The 24,605-nt window shown below is 47.4% G+C and overlaps 1 protein-coding gene across 1 annotated transcript in view; it reads right to left on the bottom strand.

Annotated features, from left to right (window-relative positions):
- The window catches only part of SERPINB5 (serpin family B member 5), a 95,408-nt gene that overhangs the window by 2,703 nt on the left and 68,100 nt on the right, over positions 1–24,605 (bottom strand). The window contains exons 5-6 of the mRNA XM_073678672.1: positions 23,035–23,177; positions 20,402–20,569 (exon numbers count right to left, since the gene is read on the bottom strand). Of these exons, the coding sequence (XP_073534773.1) occupies positions 20,402–20,569; positions 23,035–23,177 (311 nt within the window). The remainder of the gene's footprint in view (positions 1–20,401; positions 20,570–23,034; positions 23,178–24,605) is intronic.

Raw genomic sequence — 24,605 nt, 5'->3', positions numbered from 1 at the left:
TAACGATCTGTCAGGGCGCAGGCAGTCCACTGCTGGGCATATCACCGTGAGAAACCCCCTTGCTCCCAAATGTTTGACTTATTGCACCTGGTCCAAAAATGGTTGCATCCAGAGTCCTCTACCTGTGCACAGATGGTAGAGTGAGTGGTGATGGACCGGTTTGTGCATTCCCTTCCGAGGCCAATAAAGAGTTGGGTTGCCCAGGGTGACCCCTCAGAACACCGATGAACTGGTTGGACTGGTCGAGAGGTATCAGGGGGTTGAGGGTTCCTTGGGAAAGCAGCCCCCTCCATACTGGGGGTCCAAACCGAGGCGGAAGCACAAAAGGGGTACCACATCCAAAGGGACAGGGGAGGTAATGCCCAAGATCCCTGCGGGAGATATTATATGTTGGAAATGTCACGACCCTGGCCATATAGTCGCCAACAGTCCCCTGACCTCCGAGAAAATGGACTGCAGCCTGGGACACCGGTGTTCTTACTATGCCTACCCCACTTGCAGTGTGGACTATCAGCCTGGTGAAGGGACACAGTCATGTCACGTTTCCATAAATGGGGTACTGGTGGTGGGACTCTTGGATTTGGGGAGTTTTGTGACTCTGGTAAGGGTCACACTACCCCACCAGTTTATCCCCTGAAAAATGTGGGTGTACGCTGTATTCACAGGTGCAGAGATTACCCTGTGTCCAGAGTGACCATAAAAATGAACTGTGGGGTCGAGTCCCTTGAGGTCGGTGTGGTAAAGGACCTGCTACACCCAGTAATAATTGGGCGGGACTTTAGCCTATTCTGGAACTTATGGCAGAAAGCAGGCGTTCCACGCGACTTAGGAAGGAGCATGTTGAATCCCCAACACAGTCGAAGATTGATGAATTCCCCCTGTGTGTCCTTGTCGGTGACAAGGATGAGATGGTGACCCAGGAGGCCAAGATTCCTGAGTTGGGGATTTCTGGTACTGCTCAAATGCAGGATCTCAAGTTGAAAAATGCATTTGATAATGTGTCTTTAATAAACAGGGTTTCACAGAAACTGGGGGCTGACACCAGGTTCCAATATTTTACACTTAGTGAGGAACTGCTTTATCGGGTCACTAAGCCAAGAGGGGAAGTGATAGAGCAGTTGGTGGTGCCGGGTCCCTATAGGTGTAAGGTATTAGACCTGGTCCATTCTCATATCTTGGGTGGGCATCAGGGAGTAGACAAAACTCGGGTGCGGGTCCTTCAGAGGTTCTACTGGCCTGGGTGTCACAGAGAGATTAATTACTTCAGGGCCTGCCCAACCTATTACCTAACTGCTCCCGTGTCCAACTTTCGAAGCCCTTTAGTGCCATTGCCTATTAAATAGGTCCAATTTGACAGGATTGCCATGGACTGAATCTAATTTTTTTCTGCATCTAGCTCTGAAAAAATATTTGGCCTTCTAGCAGTGTGTGGGACTTGTTCTATTAGTCCACCTATACTGACCTCCATCAGGTTGCAAACTGAATATATTTTTTTCTGCATCTACCTCTGAAAAAATATTGGGCTTCTAGCTGTGTGTGGGACTTGTTGTATTAGTCCATCTATACTGACCTCCATCAGGTTGCAAACTGAATATAATTTTTTTCTGCATCTAGCTCTGAAAAAATATTTGGCCTTCTAGTAGTGTGTGGGACTTTCTCTGTTAGTCCATCTATACTGACCTCCATCAGGTTGCAAATTAAAAATAATTTTTATCTGCATCTACAGTACCTCTGAAAAAATATTTGGGCTTCTAGCTGTGTGTGGGACTTGTTGTATTAGTCCATCTATACTGACCTCCATCAGGTTGCAAACTGAATATAATTTTTTTCTGCATCTAGCTCTGAAAAAATATTTGGCCTTCTAGTAGTGTGTGGGACTTTCTCTGTTAGTCCATCTATACTGACCTCCATCAGGTTGCAAACTGAATATATTTTTTTCTGCATCTACCTCTGAAAAAATATTGGGCTTCTAGCTGTGTGTGGGTCTTGTTCTATTAATCCATCTATACAGACCTCCATCAGGTTGCAAACTGAATATAATTTTTTTCTGCATCTAGCTCTGAAAAAATATTTGGCCTTCTAGTAGTGTGTGGGACTTTCTCTGTTAGTCCATCTACACTGACCTCCATCAGGTTGCAAACTGAATATATTTTTTTCTGCATCTACCTCTGAAAAAATATTGGGCTTCTAGCTGTGTGTGGGTCTTGTTCTATTAATCCATCTATACTGACCTCCATCAGGTTGCAAACTGAATATAATTTTTTTCTGCATCTAGCTCTGAAAAAATATTTGGCCTTCTAGTAGTGTATGGTACTTTCTCTATTAGTCCATATATACTGACCTCCATCAGGTTGCAAATTAAAAATAATTTTTATCTGCATCTACAGTACCTCTGAAAAAATATTTGGGCTTCTAGCTGTGTGTGGGACTTGTTGTATTAGTCCATCTATACTGACCTCCATCAGGTTGCAAACTGAATATAATTTTTTTCTGCATCTAGCTCTGAAAAAATATTTGGCCTTCTAGTAGTGTGTGGGACTTTCTCTGTTAGTCCATCTATACTGACCTCCATCAGGTTGCAAACTGAATATATTTTTTTCTGCATCTACCTCTGAAAAAATATTGGGCTTCTAGCTGTGTGTGGGTCTTGTTCTATTAATCCATCTATACTGACCTCCATCAGGTTGCAAACTGAATATAATTTTTTTCTGCATCTAGCTCTGAAAAAATATTTGGCCTTCTAGTAGTGTATGGTACTTTCTCTATTAGTCCATATATACTGACCTCCATCAGGTTGCAAATTAAAAATAATTTTTATCTGCATCTACAGTACCTCTGAAAAAATATTTGGGCTTCTAGCTGTGTGTGGGACTTGTTGTATTAGTCCATCTATACTGACCTCCATCAGGTTGCAAACTGAATATAATTTTTTTCTGCATCTAGCTCTGAAAAAATATTTGGCCTTCTAGTAGTGTGTGGGACTTTCTCTGTTAGTCCATCTATACTGACCTCCATCAGGTTGCAAACTGAATATATTTTTTTCTGCATCTACCTCTGAAAAAATATTGGGCTTCTAGCTGTGTGTGGGTCTTGTTCTATTAATCCATCTATACTGACCTCCATCAGGTTGCAAACTGAATATAATTTTTTTCTGCATCTAGCTCTGAAAAAATATTTGGCCTTCTAGTAGTGTGTGGTACTTTCTCTGTTAGTCCATCTATACTGACCTCCATCAGGTTGCAAATTAAAAATAATTTTTATCTGCATCTACAGTACCTCTGAAAAAATATTTGGGCTTCTAGCTGTGTGTGGGACTTGTTGTATTAGTCCATCTATACTGACCTCCATCAGGTTGCAAACTGAATATATTTTTTTCTGCATCTACCTCTGAAAAAATATTGGGCTTCTAGCTGTGTGTGGGACTTGTTCTATTAATCCATCTATACAGACCTCCATCAGGTTGCAAATTGAATATAATTTTTTTCTGCATCTAACCCAGCCAATAGTTTTGGCCTAATACCACAGTTTGGCCACTCAGCTCTGCTCGGTTACCATCCATTGTTTTTTTGTGCAAACAACTCCAGAGTTGTGAATTAGTTAACCACCAAAATGAGTGGAAAAAGGCCTGCTGCTGGTGGAAAGGGGAATAGGCGTGTTGGGAAGGGGAAAAAAGGTTGTGTCCGTGGGGTAGGTGTTAAAGCAACAGTAACATCTGCAGAAGAAAGACCATCTTCCAGCCAAACTAAAATGTCTACTTCTTTTAGCGGACAATGTGATAAGATCCCTTGCTTACGGCCACGACAATCGCTACAAATTCCAGATGAGGCACAAAAACAGCAGGTGCTTCAACGGATATCAAGTGCTCCTTTAAGTGGGCTCTTCTCCACATCAACTTCAACATCACAAATACTCCAGTCCTCAAAGGTGTCACCCAAATCGCACTTGCTTCCTCACAGCTCCCAAATCTCCAGCTGCCCGTCTGAGTATGAGGTAGAACAGATGGTTGAGTCTGCAGAGCTGTTTACTCATACTATAGCCTGGGAATCAGAGGTCGACTCCAGCGCTTCTGTGAATCCAGACGAGGAAATGATCTGCACTGATGCCCAGAATCTTTATGAGTCGGATCCAGGACCAGACGCAGAAGGTTCTGACCATAATGTAGACCCTCATTCCCAAACTGTAACTCCTGTTGGTGGAGACAATGAGGAAGACGATGATAAGACTCAAATACCTGATTGGAGCGACAACTTTAGTTTTTTGTCAGGGCAGGAACAGGTTGGCTCTGAGGACAACGGGTGTGATAACACACAGGGTGATGATGATGAGGTTGGTGACGCGCCCCCTGGGACATATTCCTTTTTGAGGGGAATACCCGGCACCGGATCAGATGGGGGGTTGTAGTCTCCGAGCGGCTGTGACCCGGTCCCGTGCCCAGGGCGTCAAGCTCAGTGTGATGTGGCAGTCCTACAGATGTTATTAAGAGTTCTTTTGTGTCGACTACGCCACCCGTTGTGATGCGGTCACTGTGGCCGCCGCTGCTGCAGGGTCCGCTGAGGCTGATGGTGGATGCGCAGCTTGGTGGGATAACCCCCAACGGGAGGGGTATAGCCTCAGAGGGGACAGGCGCAGAGGATGGGGGTTGTGGTGGTGCGGTGCAGCCGGCAATGAAGACAGACTCGGGTTGTGCAGTTAAGGGTGTTTACTTACTGCTGATGTTCCGGTCACTCCAGCTGCTAGTGACCACCCGAGCCGTGCTGCGTCCACCAGGTCCTGGATCCGGCCAACCCCCAAACAAGTCCAGAGCGTGGCCCTGAGCTCTCCCTCTGTCCTTTCTTCAGCCGTCCCCACCAGTGATTCACCTAGGTCCAGCTCCCTCGGGCCTTCTTTTGGGACACCCTTGGCCCTGGGTTCCCTGACCCTTCATGTGGTGTGCCTTCGGGGTGAATGTGGTGGGTGACCGTGACAGACACTGCCCACGGTCTCCGGTCTCTGGCTGGGGAATGTCTTTGCCCCCACCAGCTTGGGTTCCGGTACCCTCTTGCTGACTCCTCACCCGGTGCTCTAATTTGGGTTCTTGGGTCCCTTCAGTCTTCCCCCTCTGGGTCTTTCTCTGCTCCACTCTCTCTCTCTCCAGGGCTGCTGTTTCCTTCTCTCTCCTCTCCAACTGACTTGTTCTCAGCGTCTGACCCTGATCTAAGTTGGTGCCCTCCTTATATATCCCTCTATGTGTGAGCTCAGGTGACCAGCACCCAATGAGCTCCTATCACTACCCAGACTGCTCCCCCTATCTGCCCCTACACTACATGGGATGTACCACCCCCCTCCCACTCCAGCCAGGAACAGGCTCGGTTGTACCTGCACATTTCTAAGTGGGAGTACCGTCGGCCTGCTCCTCTGGAATGGGATGTATGTAGTGCATGCAGTCTATCTGAGCTCAGTTCCACACTCCATCCTTACCCGGGAGTGGAATATCACACCTCTGGGTTGAGGTGCAATACCCCTGTAGCAGCCGAATCCTCAGGGTGCTACATTCCCCCCTGGTAAACCACAGCACGTCCTCGGGCTGTAAGACATAAAACACCAAAACATACAAAATTTTTATATGAACATATAAAACATATAAACATTATATATATATAAAACTTTTTATATAAACATTCTCGTAGACTTCTCTTGTCTCTGGTTCCTCCTCCGGACACTGTGCAACGTGTGTCCGGGAAAAGTGCGACAGTCTCTTAGAAAAATCTGGTTTTCTTATAAAACCGGTAGGGGGCGCTTTAGGACGCGCAACTATATACAGGGGAAGTTGGCCGCTCTCAGTCCTCGGCCAGGTAGAGGGTAGGGAATGGCTGCTCACAGTCCTCAGCCTGTAGGATGAAGGGGTTAACGGGTAACAGTTCCCTGGTCCCAACGGGGACTATTTTAGCAGCAACAGTTTCAGTTTCTATATACCCCGATTGGGTAACTATTTACAGCTCCTGCTCTGCCGCACTCAACGGCGTCTTCCTCCTGCTCTTTCTTGATATGATGTTTCTTCAGACCCGTCCGGGTCCTCTGGCTCCTCCTCTCCGTACCGCAACTCCTCCTCCGTCAAGCGGTGTACGTGGAGGGCGTAAGGTCCTTTGGCACACTTGTGCCGGGTGAAAGTGACCTCGTCTCCGACGTAGAGGTCACGGCCTTTGTGACCTTCCGGCAGGTGGGACTCGACGTCTCTGCGGGTCACAAAAACGTCACCGCGGTTGTTACGGTCCCGAATAAAGCCCCACCCATGCTGCGGGTTGAACTTTATCACTGTCCCGATGGTGCGGGGACAATGCGCTGCACGGGGGTTCCTCCTAGTCCGGCTCTTCTGCTCCGCGCTCTGGATTTGGGCCTGTTGTTCTCTGACCCGCCTCTCCTCCCGTTCTCTCTTAAACTCTGCCAGCTGTTGACGGCAACACTCTGTACGTTCAGCTGCGGCTGCCCGAGTTTCTCCGGTGAACCCCATCAAATCTTCTCCCGTGGGGTCCCACACGAATTGGGCTTCTGCTAGAGGAGGCGAGACCCGAGCCACGGGCTTCGGAGCCGGGATTAGGGGCTCACACAAGGGCCCTAGTCTTTGCTGCCGCTCCAGCTCAGGGTACCCTTCGGGCCAGATGAAGGGCCGCCCGTCCGGCCATGTGAGCTGGCCGAAGAGGTCCTCCCCCAGGTGTGGCACCCTAGGTATTGCGGGCGCGGGCGCGGTGGTGGTGGCGCCCGGGTTGCCCAGGCCTTGCGGCCAGGCCTGGGGCACCTGGAAGGTGAAGGGCACCGTTAGGACGGCGGCGCCCTGGGCTACCTGGCCTTGCGGCCAGGCCGGAGGCTCCGCGGAGGTAGGGGGCGCTGTTGGTGGTGCGGCGCCCGGGGGTACTAGGCCTTGCGACCAGGCTGGTGGTATTTCCTGCTTTGTCACGCTCCGGGTCGAGGCGCGTGACGTCACAGGGGTCGCTGCGGCGGCTTCCGGTCGGGGCCTAGTCCATAGCGGTGACATGGTGGCTACGGGCACAGCAGGGGGACTTTCGGGCTCTGCGACGGGGAGCTGGGGCAGGTGGGCGGTTTCTCGGCTTGGGGTATAAGCGTCCCCTTTACCTGCCTCCATGCGTTCGGCTCCCTCCTCGGCGCCGTCTCCGGCCTTGGGTCCTCCCGCGCCATCCTCAGAGGCGGTCTGCTTCCTCTTCCAGGGTAGCGTGCTCCGTTGACTGGTCTCTGCTTGCTGGGCCATCTCCCGGCTCCACTCCGCCAGTATCTCGCGCTGTACCCGGGCCATCCTCCTTGCGAGGCCCTCCAGGGCAGTTTGTGCACACTCCCGGTCTCGGGGGGGCTGCGCTGGGATCTCCGCTAGACCTAGCGGGGTTGTGGACTCTAGCAGGCTCCTGACCATCGGGTCGGTGCTGCTCTGCTCGGCTTCCGGCAGGCTCCTGGCCAGCGGGCCGGTGCTGCTCTGCCCTCCTTCCTCGGTCTCTAGCAGACTCCTGGCCAGCGGGCCGGTGCTGTTCTGCTTTCTTTCCATCTCCGGGTGAGCTCCTCCGCTACTCCTTGTTAGACCTCTTGCCTCCGGGTGCGCTCGCTCCAGACTGCTCCAAGCGACACCCATCTTTTCTCTTCTCTTTCGTCTCCTCCCACCTCGAGGGCGGTCCCGGGGCAACTCGGTGACTGTCAGCTCCAGGGGGAGTTCTTTCACGCTGACAGACACCTCCAGCATCACAGTCTCTGTTGGTGGGGGCGGTTTCCACTTTTGGCGCCATTTTCTGTCCTGGCCCACGATGGGAGGTGGCCTCTTGCCCTCCTTTGGCACGCCCATAATGGCGTCCGCTGCTCTTCCAAGGCGGGAAATCTGCGGTTTTGGCGGGAAGCGTCGCCCAGTGGCGGGAAACTCTGCAGATGGCGGGAACAAGCTGGAAATGGCGGACAATCGGCGGGAAACGACTGGTGATGGAGTCCGATGGCGTGGACCCTCCGGAACCGGCAGGAGTCTTCTTTCTGAGGTAAACTTGCACTTTTCTTCAGGCACGCAGTACCCGGGTGTTGCGGGCACGTAATCCTGCCGACTACGCCAAAGTTGACGCGCCCCCTGGGACATATTCCTTTTTGAGGGGAATACCCGGCACCGGATCAGATGGGGGGTTGTAGTCTCCGAGCGGCTGTGACCCGGTCCCGTGCCCAGGGCGTCAAGCTCAGTGTGATGTGGCAGTCCTACAGATGTTATTAAGAGTTCTTTTGTGTCGACTACGCCACCCGTTGTGATGCGGTCACTGTGGCCGCCGCTGCTGCAGGGTCCGCTGAGGCTGATGGTGGATGCGCAGCTTGGTGGGATAACCCCCAACGGGAGGGGTATAGCCTCAGAGGGGACAGGCGCAGAGGATGGGGGTTGTGGTGGTGCGGTGCAGCCGGCAATGAAGACAGACTCGGGTTGTGCAGTTAAGGGTGTTTACTTACTGCTGATGTTCCGGTCACTCCAGCTGCTAGTGACCACCCGAGCCGTGCTGCGTCCACCAGGTCCTGGATCCGGCCAACCCCCAAACAAGTCCAGAGCGTGGCCCTGAGCTCTCCCTCTGTCCTTTCTTCAGCTGTCCCCACCAGTGATTCACCTAGGTCCAGCTCCCTCGGGCCTTCTTTTGGGACACCCTTGGCCCTGGGTTCCCTGACCCTTCATGTGGTGTGCCTTCGGGGTGAATGTGGTGGGTGACCGTGACAGACACTGCCCACGGTCTCCGGTCTCTGGCTGGGGAATGTCTTTGCCCCCACCAGCTTGGGTTCCGGTACCCTCTTGCTGACTCCTCACCCGGTGCTCTAATTTGGGTTCTTGGGTCCCTTCAGTCTTCCCCCTCTGGGTCTTTCTCTGCTCCACTCTCTCTCTCTCCAGGGCTGCTGTTTCCTTCTCTCTCCTCTCCAACTGACTTGTTCTCAGCGTCTGACCCTGATCTAAGTTGGTGCCCTCCTTATATATCCCTCTATGTGTGAGCTCAGGTGACCAGCACCCAATGAGCTCCTATCACTACCCAGACTGCTCCCCCTATCTGCCCCTACACTACATGGGATGTACCACCCCCCTCCCACTCCAGCCAGGAACAGGCTCGGTTGTACCTGCACATTTCTAAGTGGGAGTACCGTCGGCCTGCTCCTCTGGAATGGGATGTATGTAGTGCATGCAGTCTATCTGAGCTCAGTTCCACACTCCATCCTTACCCGGGAGTGGAATATCACACCTCTGGGTTGAGGTGCAATACCCCTGTAGCAGCCGAATCCTCAGGGTGCTACATTGGAGATCCCACTTACTGTCAACCCACAGTCAGCCAAGAGATGAGGTCAGCAGAGGAGGTGGAGGAAGATGCTAGTGACGACGAGGTCAGGTTGCGCCTTCCTGGACAGAGACGTAGTACTGGAAGCACGTCAACAACTGCATCCTCAAACACAACTCTGCCTCTCACCACAAGTCGTGGTGGCTCTTCAGGTCGCATGGGTGCTAAGCCTTGCATAGCCTGGGCATTTTTTCAGATCGATAAAGATGACCCAACTCGTGTTATCTGTAACATTTGTCAGCAAAAGCTAAGTAGAGGCCAAAAAATACATAGTTTGAGTACTTCATGCATGAACCGGCACATGGACATGAAGCATAAGTTGCAGTGGGAAGCTCAGTGTGCTACAATGCGGCCTAGCCGGCCGGGCCAACCACCGTCTGCCATATCTTGTGCATCCGCGGCCTCTTCATCCTCTGTGACTGGGGGGACAGCAGTCACATCTGTTTTGGGGCGCAAACCTGCCACCTCTTTACCCGCAACAGCCAGCGTGATTGGCAGGTCATCATTTTCTTTGGAGGTGGGAACACCAGCTGGTGTTGAGCGCTGTCCGACATCGATAGCACCACCTTTGGATCAAGGCAACCTAACATGTCCGCCTGCATCTTCCTCACAGACCGGCAGTTTGCCGGGGACACCCTTATCAACCCCGTCTAAGCACAATAGCCAGCCCTCGGTCCCTCAGATGTGGACAAGTAAAAGACCATTTCCTCCTAGCCATGAGAAAGCTAAGAGGTTGAATTTCACCATCTGCAAGCTCTTGGCTACAGAAATGCTGCCTTTCCGCCTGGTGGACACAGAGGATTTTCGAGACCTTATGTCCGTCGCAGTGCCCCAGTACCAGATGCCCAGTCGGCACTACTTCTCAAAGAAAGGTGTGCCTGCGCTCCACCAGTATGTCGCACACAACATCACCGCTTCTTTGAGAAACTCTGTGTGTGACAGGGTGCATTTCACCACAGACACTTGGACGAGTAGGCATGGACAGGGGCGTTACATGTCGCTGACTGGGCACTGGGTAACTATGGTGACAGCAGGACAAGGGGCTGCTGTCCAAGTCTTGCCGTCCCCACGAGTTGTGCGTCAATCCTCTTTATGTCAAAGTTCCTCCACTGCTTCTGCCTCCTCAACCTCCTCTCGGTCTTCCACCTGCACCCAAAGCCTGTCTGGTCATGCCACAAGCTTTCTAACTGCGCAGAAGGGATCCTGCACACCTCCTTACTATGCTGGCAGTAGGGCTCAACGTCATCAGGCGGTTTTTACTTTGAAATGTCTGGGAAATGTGAGTCACACAGCTGAGGAATTGTGGTCAGCTCTGGAGAACCAATTTCATGAATGGCTGTCTCCACTGGACCTGAAACCAGGGAAGGCCGTGTGCGACAATGCTGCAAACCTGGGTGCAGCCCTTCGCCGGGGCAATGTCACACACGTGCCTTGTATGGCTCACGTGTTGAACCTGGTTGTCCAGCAATTTTTAGCCCACTATCCCAGACTAGATGGCCTTCTGCAGAGGGCACGGTCGCTGTGTGCTCACTTCCGCCGTTCGCATCCCGCAGCTCAGCGACTTACATCTCTACAGAAGTCGTTGGGCCTGCCACTTCACCGGCTAAAATGCGATGTGCCTACCCGGTGGAATTCAACTCTGGACATGTTGCAGCGACTGTGGCAGCACCGACAAGCCCTGGTGCAATACGTTCTGACGTATAGCCTGGGCCAACGAGATCCAGAGGTGGGGCAAATCACGCTGGAGGAGTGGTCTCAGATCAGGGACCTATGCACCCTTCTGCACAGTTTTGAAATGGCGACGAAGATGTTTAGTGCTGATGATGCCATTATCAGCATGACTATTCCGGTGATTTACATGCTGGAGCACATGTTAAACAGAATTCGGAGTCAGGTGGTGGCACAAGAGGAGGTGGAGGAAGTAGAGGAGGAGGAGTTGTATGCGGAAGGGCTAACATCTGCAAGGTCCAGACGGTCGGCAGCACCAAGGCGGCAGGCATGTGAGGGTGGGGGAGATGGTTTTACCAGGGCGCATGGTAGCAGCCAAACTAGTGAGGAAGGTGCAGGAGCCCAGGAAGAAGTGGAGGACGAACTGATGGAAGACTCATCAGATGAGGGAGACCTTGATCACATTTCTGTTGTGCGAGGTTGGGGGGAGAGGACAGAGGAAGGAAGCATGATTGTTACCTCGCCACCAACACAACAGGGACTTGGTGCTCCTGGATGCGCAACACACATGAGTGCCTTCTTGCTGCACTACCTGCAACATGACCCTCGAATTGTGAGAATTAGAAATAAACCTTGACTACTGGGTTGCCACACTGTTAGATCCCCGGTACAAAAGTAAATTTTCCGAAATTATTCCTGCCATAGAAAGGGATGCACGCATGCAGGAGTATCAGCAGAGACTGTTGCAGAATCTTACATGTGCTTTTCCACAAAACACCAGTGGTGCACGTAGTGAATCTCACAGTTCCAACTTGCCAACCGTGGGACCGTCAAGTGTTCAGCACTCAAACCATAACAGAACCACAGTATCTGCTGGTAACATCAATTTTTCGGAATCATTTCACCACTTTTTTAGCCCATCCTTTGCAAGGCCACAGGAGACAAGAAGTCTGACACATAGTCAACGCCTAGAGACGATGGTACAGGAGTATCTCCAAGTAAACATTGAAGCCACGACTGTGTCACTGGACCCTTGCTCTTTTTGGGCTTCCAATCTGGATAAATGTCCGGAGCTAGCCACTTACGCCTTGGAGATCTTGTCATGCCCCGCAGCCAGCGTTCTGTCTGAACGTGTGTTCAGCGCTGCTGGTGGTGTGCTGACAGATAAGCGCACGCGGCTCTCCACTGATAATGTAGACAGACTCACGTTCATAAAGATGAACAAATCATGGATCCGAAACGACTTTTCTACCCCTGTGTCATCCTGGGGAGAGTAAAAGCTTGATGATTGGTTAAAATCACCCTACCAACCGTTTTAAGCTTTCAAATTACTAATCATGTTTATCTGTATCTTGACTGGAAAATAATTTGGGCTTTGTAGCAGTGTGCAGCACTGATCCTATTAGGCCATCTATAATAAGCTCCACCAGATTTAAAATTAAAAATAATTTTTAGCTGCATCTAGCCCGGAAAATAATTTTGGGGCTCCGAGATGCGCAAGACACATAAGTGCCTTCTTGCTGCACTACCTGCAGCATGACCCTCATATTGTCAGAATTCGAAGTAATCATGACTACTGGGTTGCCACACTCTTAGATCCCCCAAACTTTTCGATCAACCTTTTCATTTTAATAAAGACCAAAAAAATGGTCATTTTTGAAATTATAAGCATTAGCAGGTTGTTAGAAACTGAAATCAAACAGTTTTCAACTCAAAACTTTATTCTAGGTATTGTTACATTTTCACATAGGACCCCTTGTTCGAAAGGAGCTTCTGAACTCTCGTCCATTGAATTTGTCAGGTTTTGGATGGTTTCTGCTTCAATTGTTTTGCATGAGGACAGAATACCCTCCCAGAGCTGTTGCTTAGATGTGAACTGCCTCCCGCCATCATAGACACTCCTTTTAATGATGCTCCAAAGGTTCTGAATGGGGTAGAGGTCAAGGGAGCATGGGGGTCACACCATAAGTTTGTCCCCTTTTATGCCCATATCAGCCAGAGATGCAGATGTTTTATGTGCAGCATGAGATGGTGCATTATCATGCAGAAAAATGATCTTGCTGTGAAATACACGGTTCTTCTTCTTGAACCATGGCAGGAAGTGCTGTTTGAGAAAATCCACATACATTATGGAGTTCATCTTTAGCGCCTTCAGGGATCCTAAAGGGGCCGACAATCTCTCTCCCCATGATTCCAGCCCAAAACATTACTCCACCTCCTCCTTGTTGGCGCTGTAGCCGTGTTTGCGTGGGGTGTCCATCAACCAGCCATCCTCCACTCCATCCATCTGGACCATCGAGCGCTGCACGGCACTCATCCGTGAACAAAACAGTTTTGAAATCAGTCTTCATGTAATGTTTGGCCCACTGGAGCAGTTTCTGCTTGTGTGAAGTGGATAGAGGAGGTCGACAGGATGGCGTATGCACAGCTGCAAACCTCTGAAGGACCCTGCATCTTGTTGTTCGGGGGACGTTGGAGGCACAAGCAGCTTCAAAAACTTGTCTGCTGCTATGACAAGGCTTTTTTGCCGCTGCTCTTTCAACCTGACGTAATTGCCTGTAGGAAAGAGTCCTCAATTTGCCCTTATCAGCACGCACACGTGTGTACTGTGAATCAGCTACATACTTCTTGATTGCCAAGACACTTCATCCTGATCATCGCACAATGTTGATTGTAGTCATGCCTTGACCTAAACACTCCACAATTTGTTGCTTCTCAGCAGCCGACACATCCTTTTTCTTTCCCATTTTGGCAGAAAATGTAGGCTGCTTAATAATGTGAGAGAGCCTTCTTAAGTAGTCTTGCCTTTCATTGGACACACCTGCCAAACTAATTAGCACAGGTGTCTGCAATTGCTTACAGTGATATAAAGAGCCCTGACACACATCACCATCAATGAGTTTAACTGACAAACAAACAAATTCTTCCCTTATCACTCCTAAACACTTTTTGCATAATAATTTGGAACGCAGTGTACATGTGCTTTTCCACAAAACACCAGTGGTTCACGTAGTGAATCTTACAGTTCTAACTTGCCAACTGTGGTCTGTATGGAATTGTTCAATAAAGTGCCCAAAATTAAGATAACATAGATGGGAGAGGTCTCTATGAATAGGAATTCCTAAGTATTTGATACCCTGTGAGGGCCAGACAAAGGGAAAGTTGGACTGGATGGAATCCTATATGGATTTGGGGAGGGAGACATCGAGGGCCTCAGACTTCGCTGCATTGATTTTAAAATTTTACCATGTAACAAAGTGATCTATTTCAGCCATAACAGCAGGGATGGATATATGTGATTGAGTGATATATACTAGGACATCATCAGCAAATAGAGAGCACTTGTACTCGGTGCCTCCCACCTCAATCCACCTAATATTGGGGTTATGGCGAATTGATGAGAGCAGGTGCTCCGTCACTAGGATGTATAAGAGAGGGGACAGAGGACATCCCTGCCTTGTCCCATTGGTGATTGTGAAAGGTGATGAAAATGTTCTGACGCACCTCCTGGGCCTTGGGACACCCGGAGTCGGACCCTTTTTGGTGGATGCTGGTGGTTGTAGTCTTCGTGGCGGCGACCCGGTTCCGTGGCTCAGGGCGGTCAAACCAGTGGCGGAACTATTTATGTGGTTTTGATGTTTAAATGTCCGACTACGCCACCCGTGGATTGCGGTCAGAGTGAACCGCCGCTACAGGGCAGACCGCTGAGGCTGGTGTTGTGGGTGCAGCAGAGCATAGCATAACTCCCCACGGGAGGAGCATAGCCTCAGGGCAGTGTATGCGGAGGATGGGGGTGATGGTGCAGGGCAGCAGCAGTAACGACACGGAGTCAGTGATGCAGTCCAGGGCCTTTACTCACAGTTCTTATTATCCAGACCACGTCTGCAGGTAACGGCTGCCCACGTCGTACTGTGCTCACCAGGTGAGGGGCTCAGACAACTCCCAGATAACTTTGGAGCACTTCACAGGACCCCCTTTGTGTGTCCTTTGTCTGGCCTTTCTTACCAACACTTCTGTCCGGCTGCCTCGGGCCTCCTCTTGGTAAACTTGGCGCCAGTTTCCCTGACCCTATGTGGTGCCTTCCTAGCGGGTGTAGCGAGGGGCTGCGCCACATAAAATGTCAGAGCCTCCGGTTTCTAGCTGAGGGTCGTTTCCTGCCTCCACTAGTTCGGGGACCGGTCTCCCCCTTTGGCCTGACCCCTCCACGCAGGTGGATTCGGGCGTGCGGTGGCGACTCGCCCGTCCGCACCCCTGGGATCCCTTCATTCCTCGTTCCTGGAGCCTTCTCCGCTCCTCTTCCTTCCTTCTCCCTCTTCCAGGCCTGGGCCTCTGTTACTAGGCCCGCCTCCGGAGCAGAGCTCATGCAGAGCCCCTGCTCCCTGCCACTTCTGCTCAGACTTCTCTGCACTGAACTAAGATGGTGCCCACCTTTTATACTCCCTTCTCAATGCACCCAGGAACTGCTTCCTCCCTGCTCCTGCACTACAGGGTTCCCCTTCCTCAGTGTTCCCTCCCCCCACTCCAGCCAGGGACAGGGACTGTCGTGCCCATCTCAGGGGCATATTGGTCGCCCTGCCCCATGGCAATGTGGTGTAATGCATGCAGGTGTCGGGTCCTGATCCACACTCCATCCTTACCTGAGAGTGAGATATCACACCTCTGGGTGAGGTGCAATACGTCTGTAGCAACCGAGCCCTCAGGGTGCTACAGTTCCATTTATCTTCAGCCTAGGTGACGTATTGCGATACAGGGCCGTGATTTTGGCTATAAAAGGGTCCCCTAGACCCATACCCCAAGCTTTTTAAGAGAATCATATATGGCGTGCCAGGAGACTCTATGGAATGCTTTCTCAGCATCCAACGAGAGTATCTAATTACAAATTTTTAACTGCATCTAGCCCAGGAAATACTTTGTGCCTAGTAGCAGTGTCTGCTAGTCAGCGGATTATCCCGGCTGTTAAGCAAGCTACACCACCTGTAGTTTAGACACTTAATTTTTTCAAAGTAAATGCTTCGGGACCATGGGATACTTAGTGAAGAGCATCAGGAGGCACCTCAAGGCATAGGGGCTGGGACTGGCAGTAGGATGCCTTGCGGTGGACAGCCGAGCTCGATCCTTATAAAAGCTTTTCAACTGCAGCAGCTTTAGTGGACGCTACTGGAGCTGGAATTACCGCGGCTGCTGGCATGAGACTTGCCCTCCAATAGATCCTTGTAAATGGATTTAAAGTGCATTCATTCAAATTAGAGAGACAATTTAAATTAAAAAGCTTAGAGCTGCCTCCACCACAGGGGGGCTCGCTCGACCCACCAGCGGACAGGCACCAGTATTGGGAGAGGGGGGCTGGCCGTCAGGGTTCACCGCGGCTCTGGCACAAACCCGGCGACACGGAGGTGGCACGGGCAGGAGCGGACTGGCCGTGTCGGCTTCTCACTTTTTGGATTTTAGAAGGGCATGACATGCCTATATCTGTGTCTCCCCCTCCTTTTACTCCTCCACCTCTTTTATTTTCGCATGACTATATGTACTTGTCACTTTTCCATGTGTTAGTTATGTCTTCTGAGCAGTTTGTCAGCTTTTGGACACCTTTGAAGGTGTTTTCTATGTGTTTCTATGTGTTTTTGTTTGCCTGCCATTGGTTTTAACGGTGTTCGAAGGTGTTCGACGAACAGTTCGACGAACAGTTCGGCGAACACACGGGTGTTCGACGAACCGAACCGAACTCGAACACTACGGGGGTGGCTCAACACTACCGGTGAATGCTACCTGTCTGGGGGCAAATCCTGAAACCAGGGTCAAGGATATCACAGTGGCAGAAACACTGTCATCAGCCCAAAAGCAACAGTGCCAAGAACTACTTCAGCGAAACCGAGACCTGTTTTCGGAGTTGCCGGGATGTAAGCAGGTTGTGGGGCATGAGATCTTGACAGAACCAAAAGGTACCTGGTCAGTCAGAGGCCATATCAAATCCCTGAAGCCCGCCGTGATGTGATCTCCAATGAGGTGCGGAGAATGTTGAACCTGGGCATCATGGTGGAATGAAAGAAAGGCTGGTCCAGCCCCATTGTTCTTGTGCCTAAGCTGGATGGAGAATGGCGTTTCTGTAACAACTTCTTGAGCATTGCACAAGAAGTAAGCTTACCTGGATGATATTATTATCTTCAGCCCAGATTGGGAAAGTCATCTACAGAAGGTCCAGGCAGTACCGGATGTACTGAGGAAAGCCGGTTTTACCATAAACCCGAAGAAGTGCAATATAGGAAAAAAACAGGCGAAATACTGGGGCTACATCATCGGAAGGGGCAGAATAAAGCCGCAAATAAAGAGGGTGGAAGCAATCCACCGGCCTCCAAATAACATGTTCATGAGTTTCTAGGAATTATGGGATACTATTGTCAATTTCTCCCGAATTTCGCCATGTTAGCTGCACCCTTGACCGACCTGCTTAAAGGTCCGAAAACGGCAATGGAAAGATAACTTTGTGTAAGCAGTCTGTTTTGATTGCACCTGACTTCAATAAGGAGTTTGAGGTCCAGAAGGATGCCTCAGAGATCTGGGTTGGAGCCGTATTGTCCCAAAAAGTAAATGAGGAGGAACATCCCATTCTTTATCTAATCAGAAAACTCTCTGCTGTAAAAAACTATGCTATTGTGGAAAAGAGTGCTTGGCCATCAAATGGGCAATTGACACTCTGAGGTACTACCTATTAGTCCGGAAGTTCTGGTTAGTGTCAGATCATGCACCCCTGAGATGGATGAGGGAAAGGATGGGGAAGAATGTCAGGGTGACTAGGTGGTTTCTAGCGCTCCAGGTCTTTAGTTTTCATGTGGATACAGGCCCGGGAAACTACATGGTACTGCAGATGCCCTGTTTAGACTTCCCTGTTTAGCAAGTGAAGGTGGCAAAACCTTGGCTTTGGGCAGAGGGGGGGGTATATGTGACAAAGTCACTGGTAATGTGCTGAGAGGGTTAATCCACCATTGTTAATGGGCTAGGCTTTTATGTGAACAGCTGTACAGCAGGTGGGAAGCTGTTCACCATATCTCCACCTGGGGTATGGTCTGGGACATAAATAGCCAGCCTGTTGAGTCATGAGGTGTTCAGTGTATTGAAAGGCTAGCAACTGAGAGAGAGGAGCTAACCTGGACTGTGTGTTATTGTTAACCCTGAGTGGCCGGACTCAGGCAGACGTATTCCATACTTTTTTCTTTCTTTACTGTTATGCTAGAAAGGCGATGTCTATTTTATGAACTTTACCGTGGTTTTTGCCGTGTAAATAAACCATCAGGCAGTGTTCCGTGTCTACCTCCATGTGCGGAGGAGTGAGCAGATCTACCACACACCCTAGACTAACAGGAAAACTGTCATTAACTTCTCCACTACCTTATTCACCAAGAAAATATCTAATAACCCCACTTTTACCTTAGATGGTGATATAAAACCATAATATGTTTACGTAATCTGCTCTTCTTTACACCTATTCTGGTGAAAAAATAGTAACAGATCTCTGCATATGGGAGAAAAGTTCCGTAACATTTTCTTAATGCCTGTTCCACTTATTACTTGCTCAGGGGTCTGTCTGTAGATGGAGTGAAATCCTTATTGAGTCACCTTATGGCATGATCACCCCCCCACTCTGTTAGCTAAATTCTCTACAAACAGTTCTGCATGTTGCAGGATGCTGTCATTTTAGTACAATTGAGGGGGTGTCGGGTGTCGCACGTCCACTGATCTGATATTGATGACTTATCATAAGGGTAGGCCATCAGTATTAAAGTACTTGACAAGCCCTTTAATAAATTTAGGCTATGTGCCCACGATTCAGAAATGAAGCAGAAAATGTCTGCAGCATTTCTGCATCTCCCTGGCAGAAAAAACGCATGCAGATTGTGCATGCGTTTTTCCTGCCAAATACATGCGGATTTGAAGCGTTATTCACATGCGTTTCTGCGTGCGGATTGACAAGCGCTTTCCAGGCGATTTTAGCATCACTTGGAAAGTGCTTGACAACTAGGTCACACTATATAAATCCATGCAAACAGCATGGATTTATATAGTGTGACCGTAAGAATGTTTAAAAATAAAAAAATAAACCTATACTTACCTTCCGATGGGCCGGCGTGTGTTGCTGCGCTCGTTCCTGGCTGCCAGCTGATCGCGGGACACTGCACTGAAGGGCCTGCGGTCACATGACTGTGACGTCACCTCAGGTCCTTCAGTCCTGCCCGCAAGCACAGGGAAGGAGAGTGGGTGCCGTCGGAAGGTGAATATTATCTTTATTTTTTATTTTATTCTTTTTTTTACAGGTACAATGGTACCCAGGTCAGGATGGGAGTCTCCTCTCCTCCAGACTTGGGTACCATCTGCACATTGAAACGCATATAATCCGTGAGTACAAATGTACTGACACGGATTATATGCGTCTCAATGCAAGTCAATGGCGGCGATTACGCCGCGCTTATGCAAAATTAATGGACATGCTGCGGATTTTTGAGCGCAGCATAAACGCTGCGGAAAAATCCGCAGCATGGGCATTGACAGTGCGGCTTGTAATTGGGGACCATGGGGGGCGGATTACCATGCGTTTTTGAAGCATTTATGCTGCGGAAATTCCGCAGCATAAACGCTTAAAAACGCATCGTGGGCACTCAGCCTAATAACACTATTTATTTTTATTTTTTTGCACACTACAAAGAAAAAAGGACAGCATAAGTTCCCTCTGCGAATTTAAATGCAAACCAAGGCTCGCCTGTCATAGAAAGTCTGCTTGTGATACAGACAAGCCATACACAATATAATTTGCTTGCATTACTTTATTACTTTACTATTTTCAAATGCTTGATATAAAGTCTTTGTACTAGTCTAATCATTTTGTGATTAGCAAATCAGTTGCAGACCCCAAAAAAGACATATTTTGTTTTCACTTCCAGATGAGAGGCCATTATAGGATGAGTTTGAAATCAAAATAAGGTCTGAAGGAAAGAAAACAGGAGGCTAAAGGACATGAAAGTATACTAGATAATGGGAGTGAGTTAGGGATTGGATGAATGGGTAAGAGGGTAAGACTGAGCTTGGAAAAGTAGGAAAGAAACTTTGCAATTTGCATTTCAAAGTACTACCCTTTGGATTTCCACAGAAAAGGGAAGGCCAAAACAATGAATATTTAAATAATTCATGTAAGTTAAGGTTATGTGAGGATATAAGAGATAAAGTGGAATTTCTGAGATCTACTACTGACTTATCTATTGCCATCATACATGCAATCATCAGTTATATACTAAATTTATTTTACTTTTAAAATAATAAGGGTGAGAAGGCACACTCACTATAAATATAGTTTATACTGAGAAATCAATATATTTTTGGACTTTATTATATTTCCTGTGATATTAATGTATCCTACATCATACTGTTACCTTTTCAAGTCCAGTAGAGTCATCTTCAATGCTTTTTGGCATTATAATGAGCATACTCATTTGCTTGCCTGCAAATGGGATATCCAGGATCATCAGATTCTGTTCATTCACTGTTCTAATTCCAAGTCGGGCATCTAGCTGCATCATTTGAACTGGTTTAGTTTCAGTCTAAATCAAAGAAGTGACATATTTACTGACTGTTTTATGATTGTTATCAATGATGTGATTATTACTCTTTATTTACTAAATGCAAACATAATATACAAAGTACATTAGATTACATTAGTGTTTTCAATATATGATATTCAGACCCCATTGAAGTACATGGCACATCTAAATGGTTGTAAAAGGCCGCCTATAACATGGAAGGGCTCATACTTCAAGCCAATGATCATGCAATCTCCCAATAGACTAAAACTGGCCATACACATGAGATAGCAGCAACAGATGTATCAGGACCCAGCAATGCATGTCTTACAAACAAAGCTTTTAGAAGATGGCAAAGTCAGAAAAATAACCTGGAATAGAGTAACACCTACTGCTATCATCCTCAAAGGGCTTTTCTGGGACTGACAAAAATTAAGCTTAGTGCAGGTAATAGCTTACCGCTTTAAAAAAGTAAATACTTACCCGATGAATCTTCTGTCTCTTTTGTGTTCTCAACCTGTCTCTGTTACTTACCTGCAGGGGGCACATATTGTCTACCCATGCAAAAGTGGCCAAAAATCACATAGTACTGAAGTAGGTGTCCTAAAACTGCTAATGCTAATGATATGCTTTAAAAAAAAATGAAAACTTGGCACTTGAATGTGATCAATGGAGATGAAATTTTATTTGTGGTAATTTCCAGACAATAAAGAGACGTTTCGGTCTACAACTTGACCTTCATTACTTCTATAAAGCAGATTGATGCAGTATCCACCACAGAGCTCCTCCTGTATAGCGGTGGATGCCGTATAGCTCTGCCTTGCGCTGTTTAAGCAGTTACTGTATTCCTCAATCCAGCGGACTGATGAAGGTCACGCTGTGGACCGAAACGTGTCTTTATTGTCTGGAAATTATCACAAATAAAATTACATCTCTATTGATCACATTCGAGTGCCAAGTTTTCATATATTTATTGATGGGATTGGATTCTACTTGTGCACCACCCACCAGAAGTGCCAAGTCTACCTTTCAATGATTTTCTTTAAGCCTAATTTTTGTGACTAAAAATTTGTACACCAATACAGACATCATGATTTCTAGCTTAGGATAGTTTTTTTTCAACTATTTCACAGTGGCTTTATGGGTCTATATTAATGCATGAGCCTTTAGGGACTAAGCAAATTAAGAACCTGCCTGTAAAAGCATTTCTCACTTTCATTGACTATTAGGGCATATCAACATGTTGGTATTGTTGGCTCATTGAAGTGTATGAAAAGTATGAAAGCATCAGTCAGTGAAGAAAGCTTTTAGACTCTCCCTACTAATCAAAATGTTGAACACTGGACTCACTTCAAGATACATTTGTGACTTGTCTGCACCTTACTATCATACAAATATTTTAGGCTGATTTTTCTGTAAATAAATAAATAAATAAAAACAGCCAATTTGCAGACAGGTTGCAGGGTTGCCAACTACCTAGAAATTCTTAGGCAGGTATCCAAAAAAGACACTTTTCCCCCTGTCCATAAAACAAAATAAAAAAAATGTTGTTTGTGAACTTTTTAAAGCTGAAGAAACTTATACAGCTTATTATGACTGTAATTACTATCATTGTACAGTTCACAGTGAATGCAGCTAATTGTAGGCAATACACATAGGTGACATAAAATCTTAATGATTCATTATGGTTTTCAAATGTGTCAGTAAAAAAATGTTGGCTGCCTGTGATTTCTTGATAAGGTGTCCAGAAAAATAAAAAATAAAGTTGGCAGCCTTGACAGGTTGTATGCAACTTTTATTAAAAGGGTATTCCCATCTCCAAGATTCTATCTCAATATGTAGGGATAGGATAGTGAATCAGCAGAACTATGCTACATTTATAATTGGAGGTATTTGCAAATGTTATTCTTAAACTACATATTGGGATAGGATTTTGGAGCTGAGAATACTGATTTAACATTTACGGTTGTGACCTGCATAATCCATGGTCTATCACAATGTTCATAAGCCTAACACTGTCACGGGTGGTCCATAGTTGCAATATGACAGTCTTAACTATTTAAGATGCAATGTTGCATTTCGACACCCTGATCTTCAATGCTATACCATTATTGTTGTCATATAGCCCTAGCCTAAAAAAATACAAAATCAATGCTCTGTCAGCCGTGACTTCTGACAATGAAGAAAACTATCTGTGAGGGTGCAGAGAGCAGCAGCTGCTGATGTGTTTAGGTCATGGCATATTGCCTAGACTAAATATAATTATATCTACTTCTCAGCTGAAAACAGAACTTGATATGTATCTTGCCACTGAATGTAAAAAAAAGTTGTTTCATTTGCTGTAAGAAAATAATGGTGTGAGGGACTGGAACACAAAGTCAACTAGAAATTTGTGTAGCTCTCAATCAAACAATAAATGCACTTTATTTTAATAAAAAAATAGAAAACCTATTAAAGCTTTAGAAAAACAAATATAATGTTCATACCTTGGTTACATGAAACTCGCCTTCTTTTGTTTCAGATTCACTGAATTTATATAACCAGCATGCTTTGTAGTATGCAGCCCCCAACAATAGCATAGTAGTGTTTTCATTCAACAATCCCTCGGTCAACACATTTCCCCCATTGTCTGCAGAAATAGAACATAAAAGCAAGGAAAAAAATTAAAGGGGTATTCTAAAAGTTTCAAATTAATCCCCTGACCATAGGATTGGGGCAGTAGGGGTAACGATCGCTGTCGTAAGGGGTATGACCATGACCATGTCCGTGAAGTAGGGGTGCCTGCAAGAGTCAGCAGTATTTTGAACTAGAGGTGCATCCTTGGATGCACCTTCTATTGAATTTACTGTGGAGCAGAGTGCCACTGGCTCCCCATCCTTCACTTACTCTACAGTTGCGAGCCTATCAAAGCCCTGCAGCTGCAGAGCAAGCAAACATAATGATATCAGGTGGTACAATGTTGTAATGTTGTGACATCATTGAATCCCATGCTGTCTATCATCATTTTTGCCAGTGTGCTCTGTAGCTGTGGGCCTCTGATAGGCTGCAAGGAGGTTGAAAACAGAGAAGCTTGGCATGGGATTGGGGACAGGCGAGAGATTTGGTTGTTATTTTTTTATTGTCCCCTATCCTACAATGATGTCTCTTGTCCTATAACAATGTCCCCATCCTGTAATATTGTCCCCAATCCTATAATAATGTCCCCAATCCTGTAATAATCACCCCCATCGTGTAATAATCTCCCCAATCCTGTAATAATGTCCCCTATCCTGTAATAATGTCCCCAATCCTGTAATAATGTCTCAAATCCTGTAATAATATCCCCTGTCCTGTAATAATATTCCCTGTCCTGTAATAATGTTTTTCATTGCTGTAGTAATGGTCCCCTGTCCTGTAATAATGTCTCTCAACCTGTAGTAATTTTCCCTGTCATGTAATAATGACCCTTGCTCTATAATAATGTCCTCATCCTGTAATAATGTCCCCTGTCCTGTAATAATGTCCCTGAATCTGTAGTAATGGTCCCCGTCCTGTAATAATGTCTCTCAATCTGTAGGAATGGTAGGAATGGTCCCCGTCCTGTAATAATGGCCCCTGTTCTATAACAATGTCCCCCGTCCTGGAATAACATCCCTAATCCAGTAATAATCTCCCCAACCTGTAATAATATCTCCAATCCTGTAATAATGTTTCCTGTTCTATAATAATGTCCCTGTCCTGGTAATAATGTTCCCAATTCTGCAATAATATCCCAAGCCCTATAATAATGTCCACAATGCTGTAATAATGTCCACAATCCTGTCATAATGTCCCCAATCATGTAATAATATCCCCTGTCTTGTATTAATAATGTCCCCAATCCTGTAATAATGTCCCCCAATCCTGTAATAATGTCCCCTGTCCTGTAATAATGTCCCCCATCCTGTAATAATGTCCCCCATCCTGTAATAATACCCCCTGTCTTGTAATAATGTCCCCAGTCCTATAATAATGTCCACAATCCTGTAATAATGTCCCCAATCTTGTAATAATATCCCGTCTTGTAGTAATGTCCCCA

Source organism: Phyllobates terribilis, unplaced genomic scaffold, assembly GCF_046119375.1.
Source record: "Phyllobates terribilis strain yellow unplaced genomic scaffold, ASM4611937v1 Scaffold_4__5_contigs__length_816908805, whole genome shotgun sequence".
NCBI lineage: Eukaryota > Metazoa > Chordata > Amphibia > Anura > Dendrobatidae > Phyllobates > Phyllobates terribilis.
This window is presented reverse-complemented; position numbering and strand designations above follow the sequence as displayed.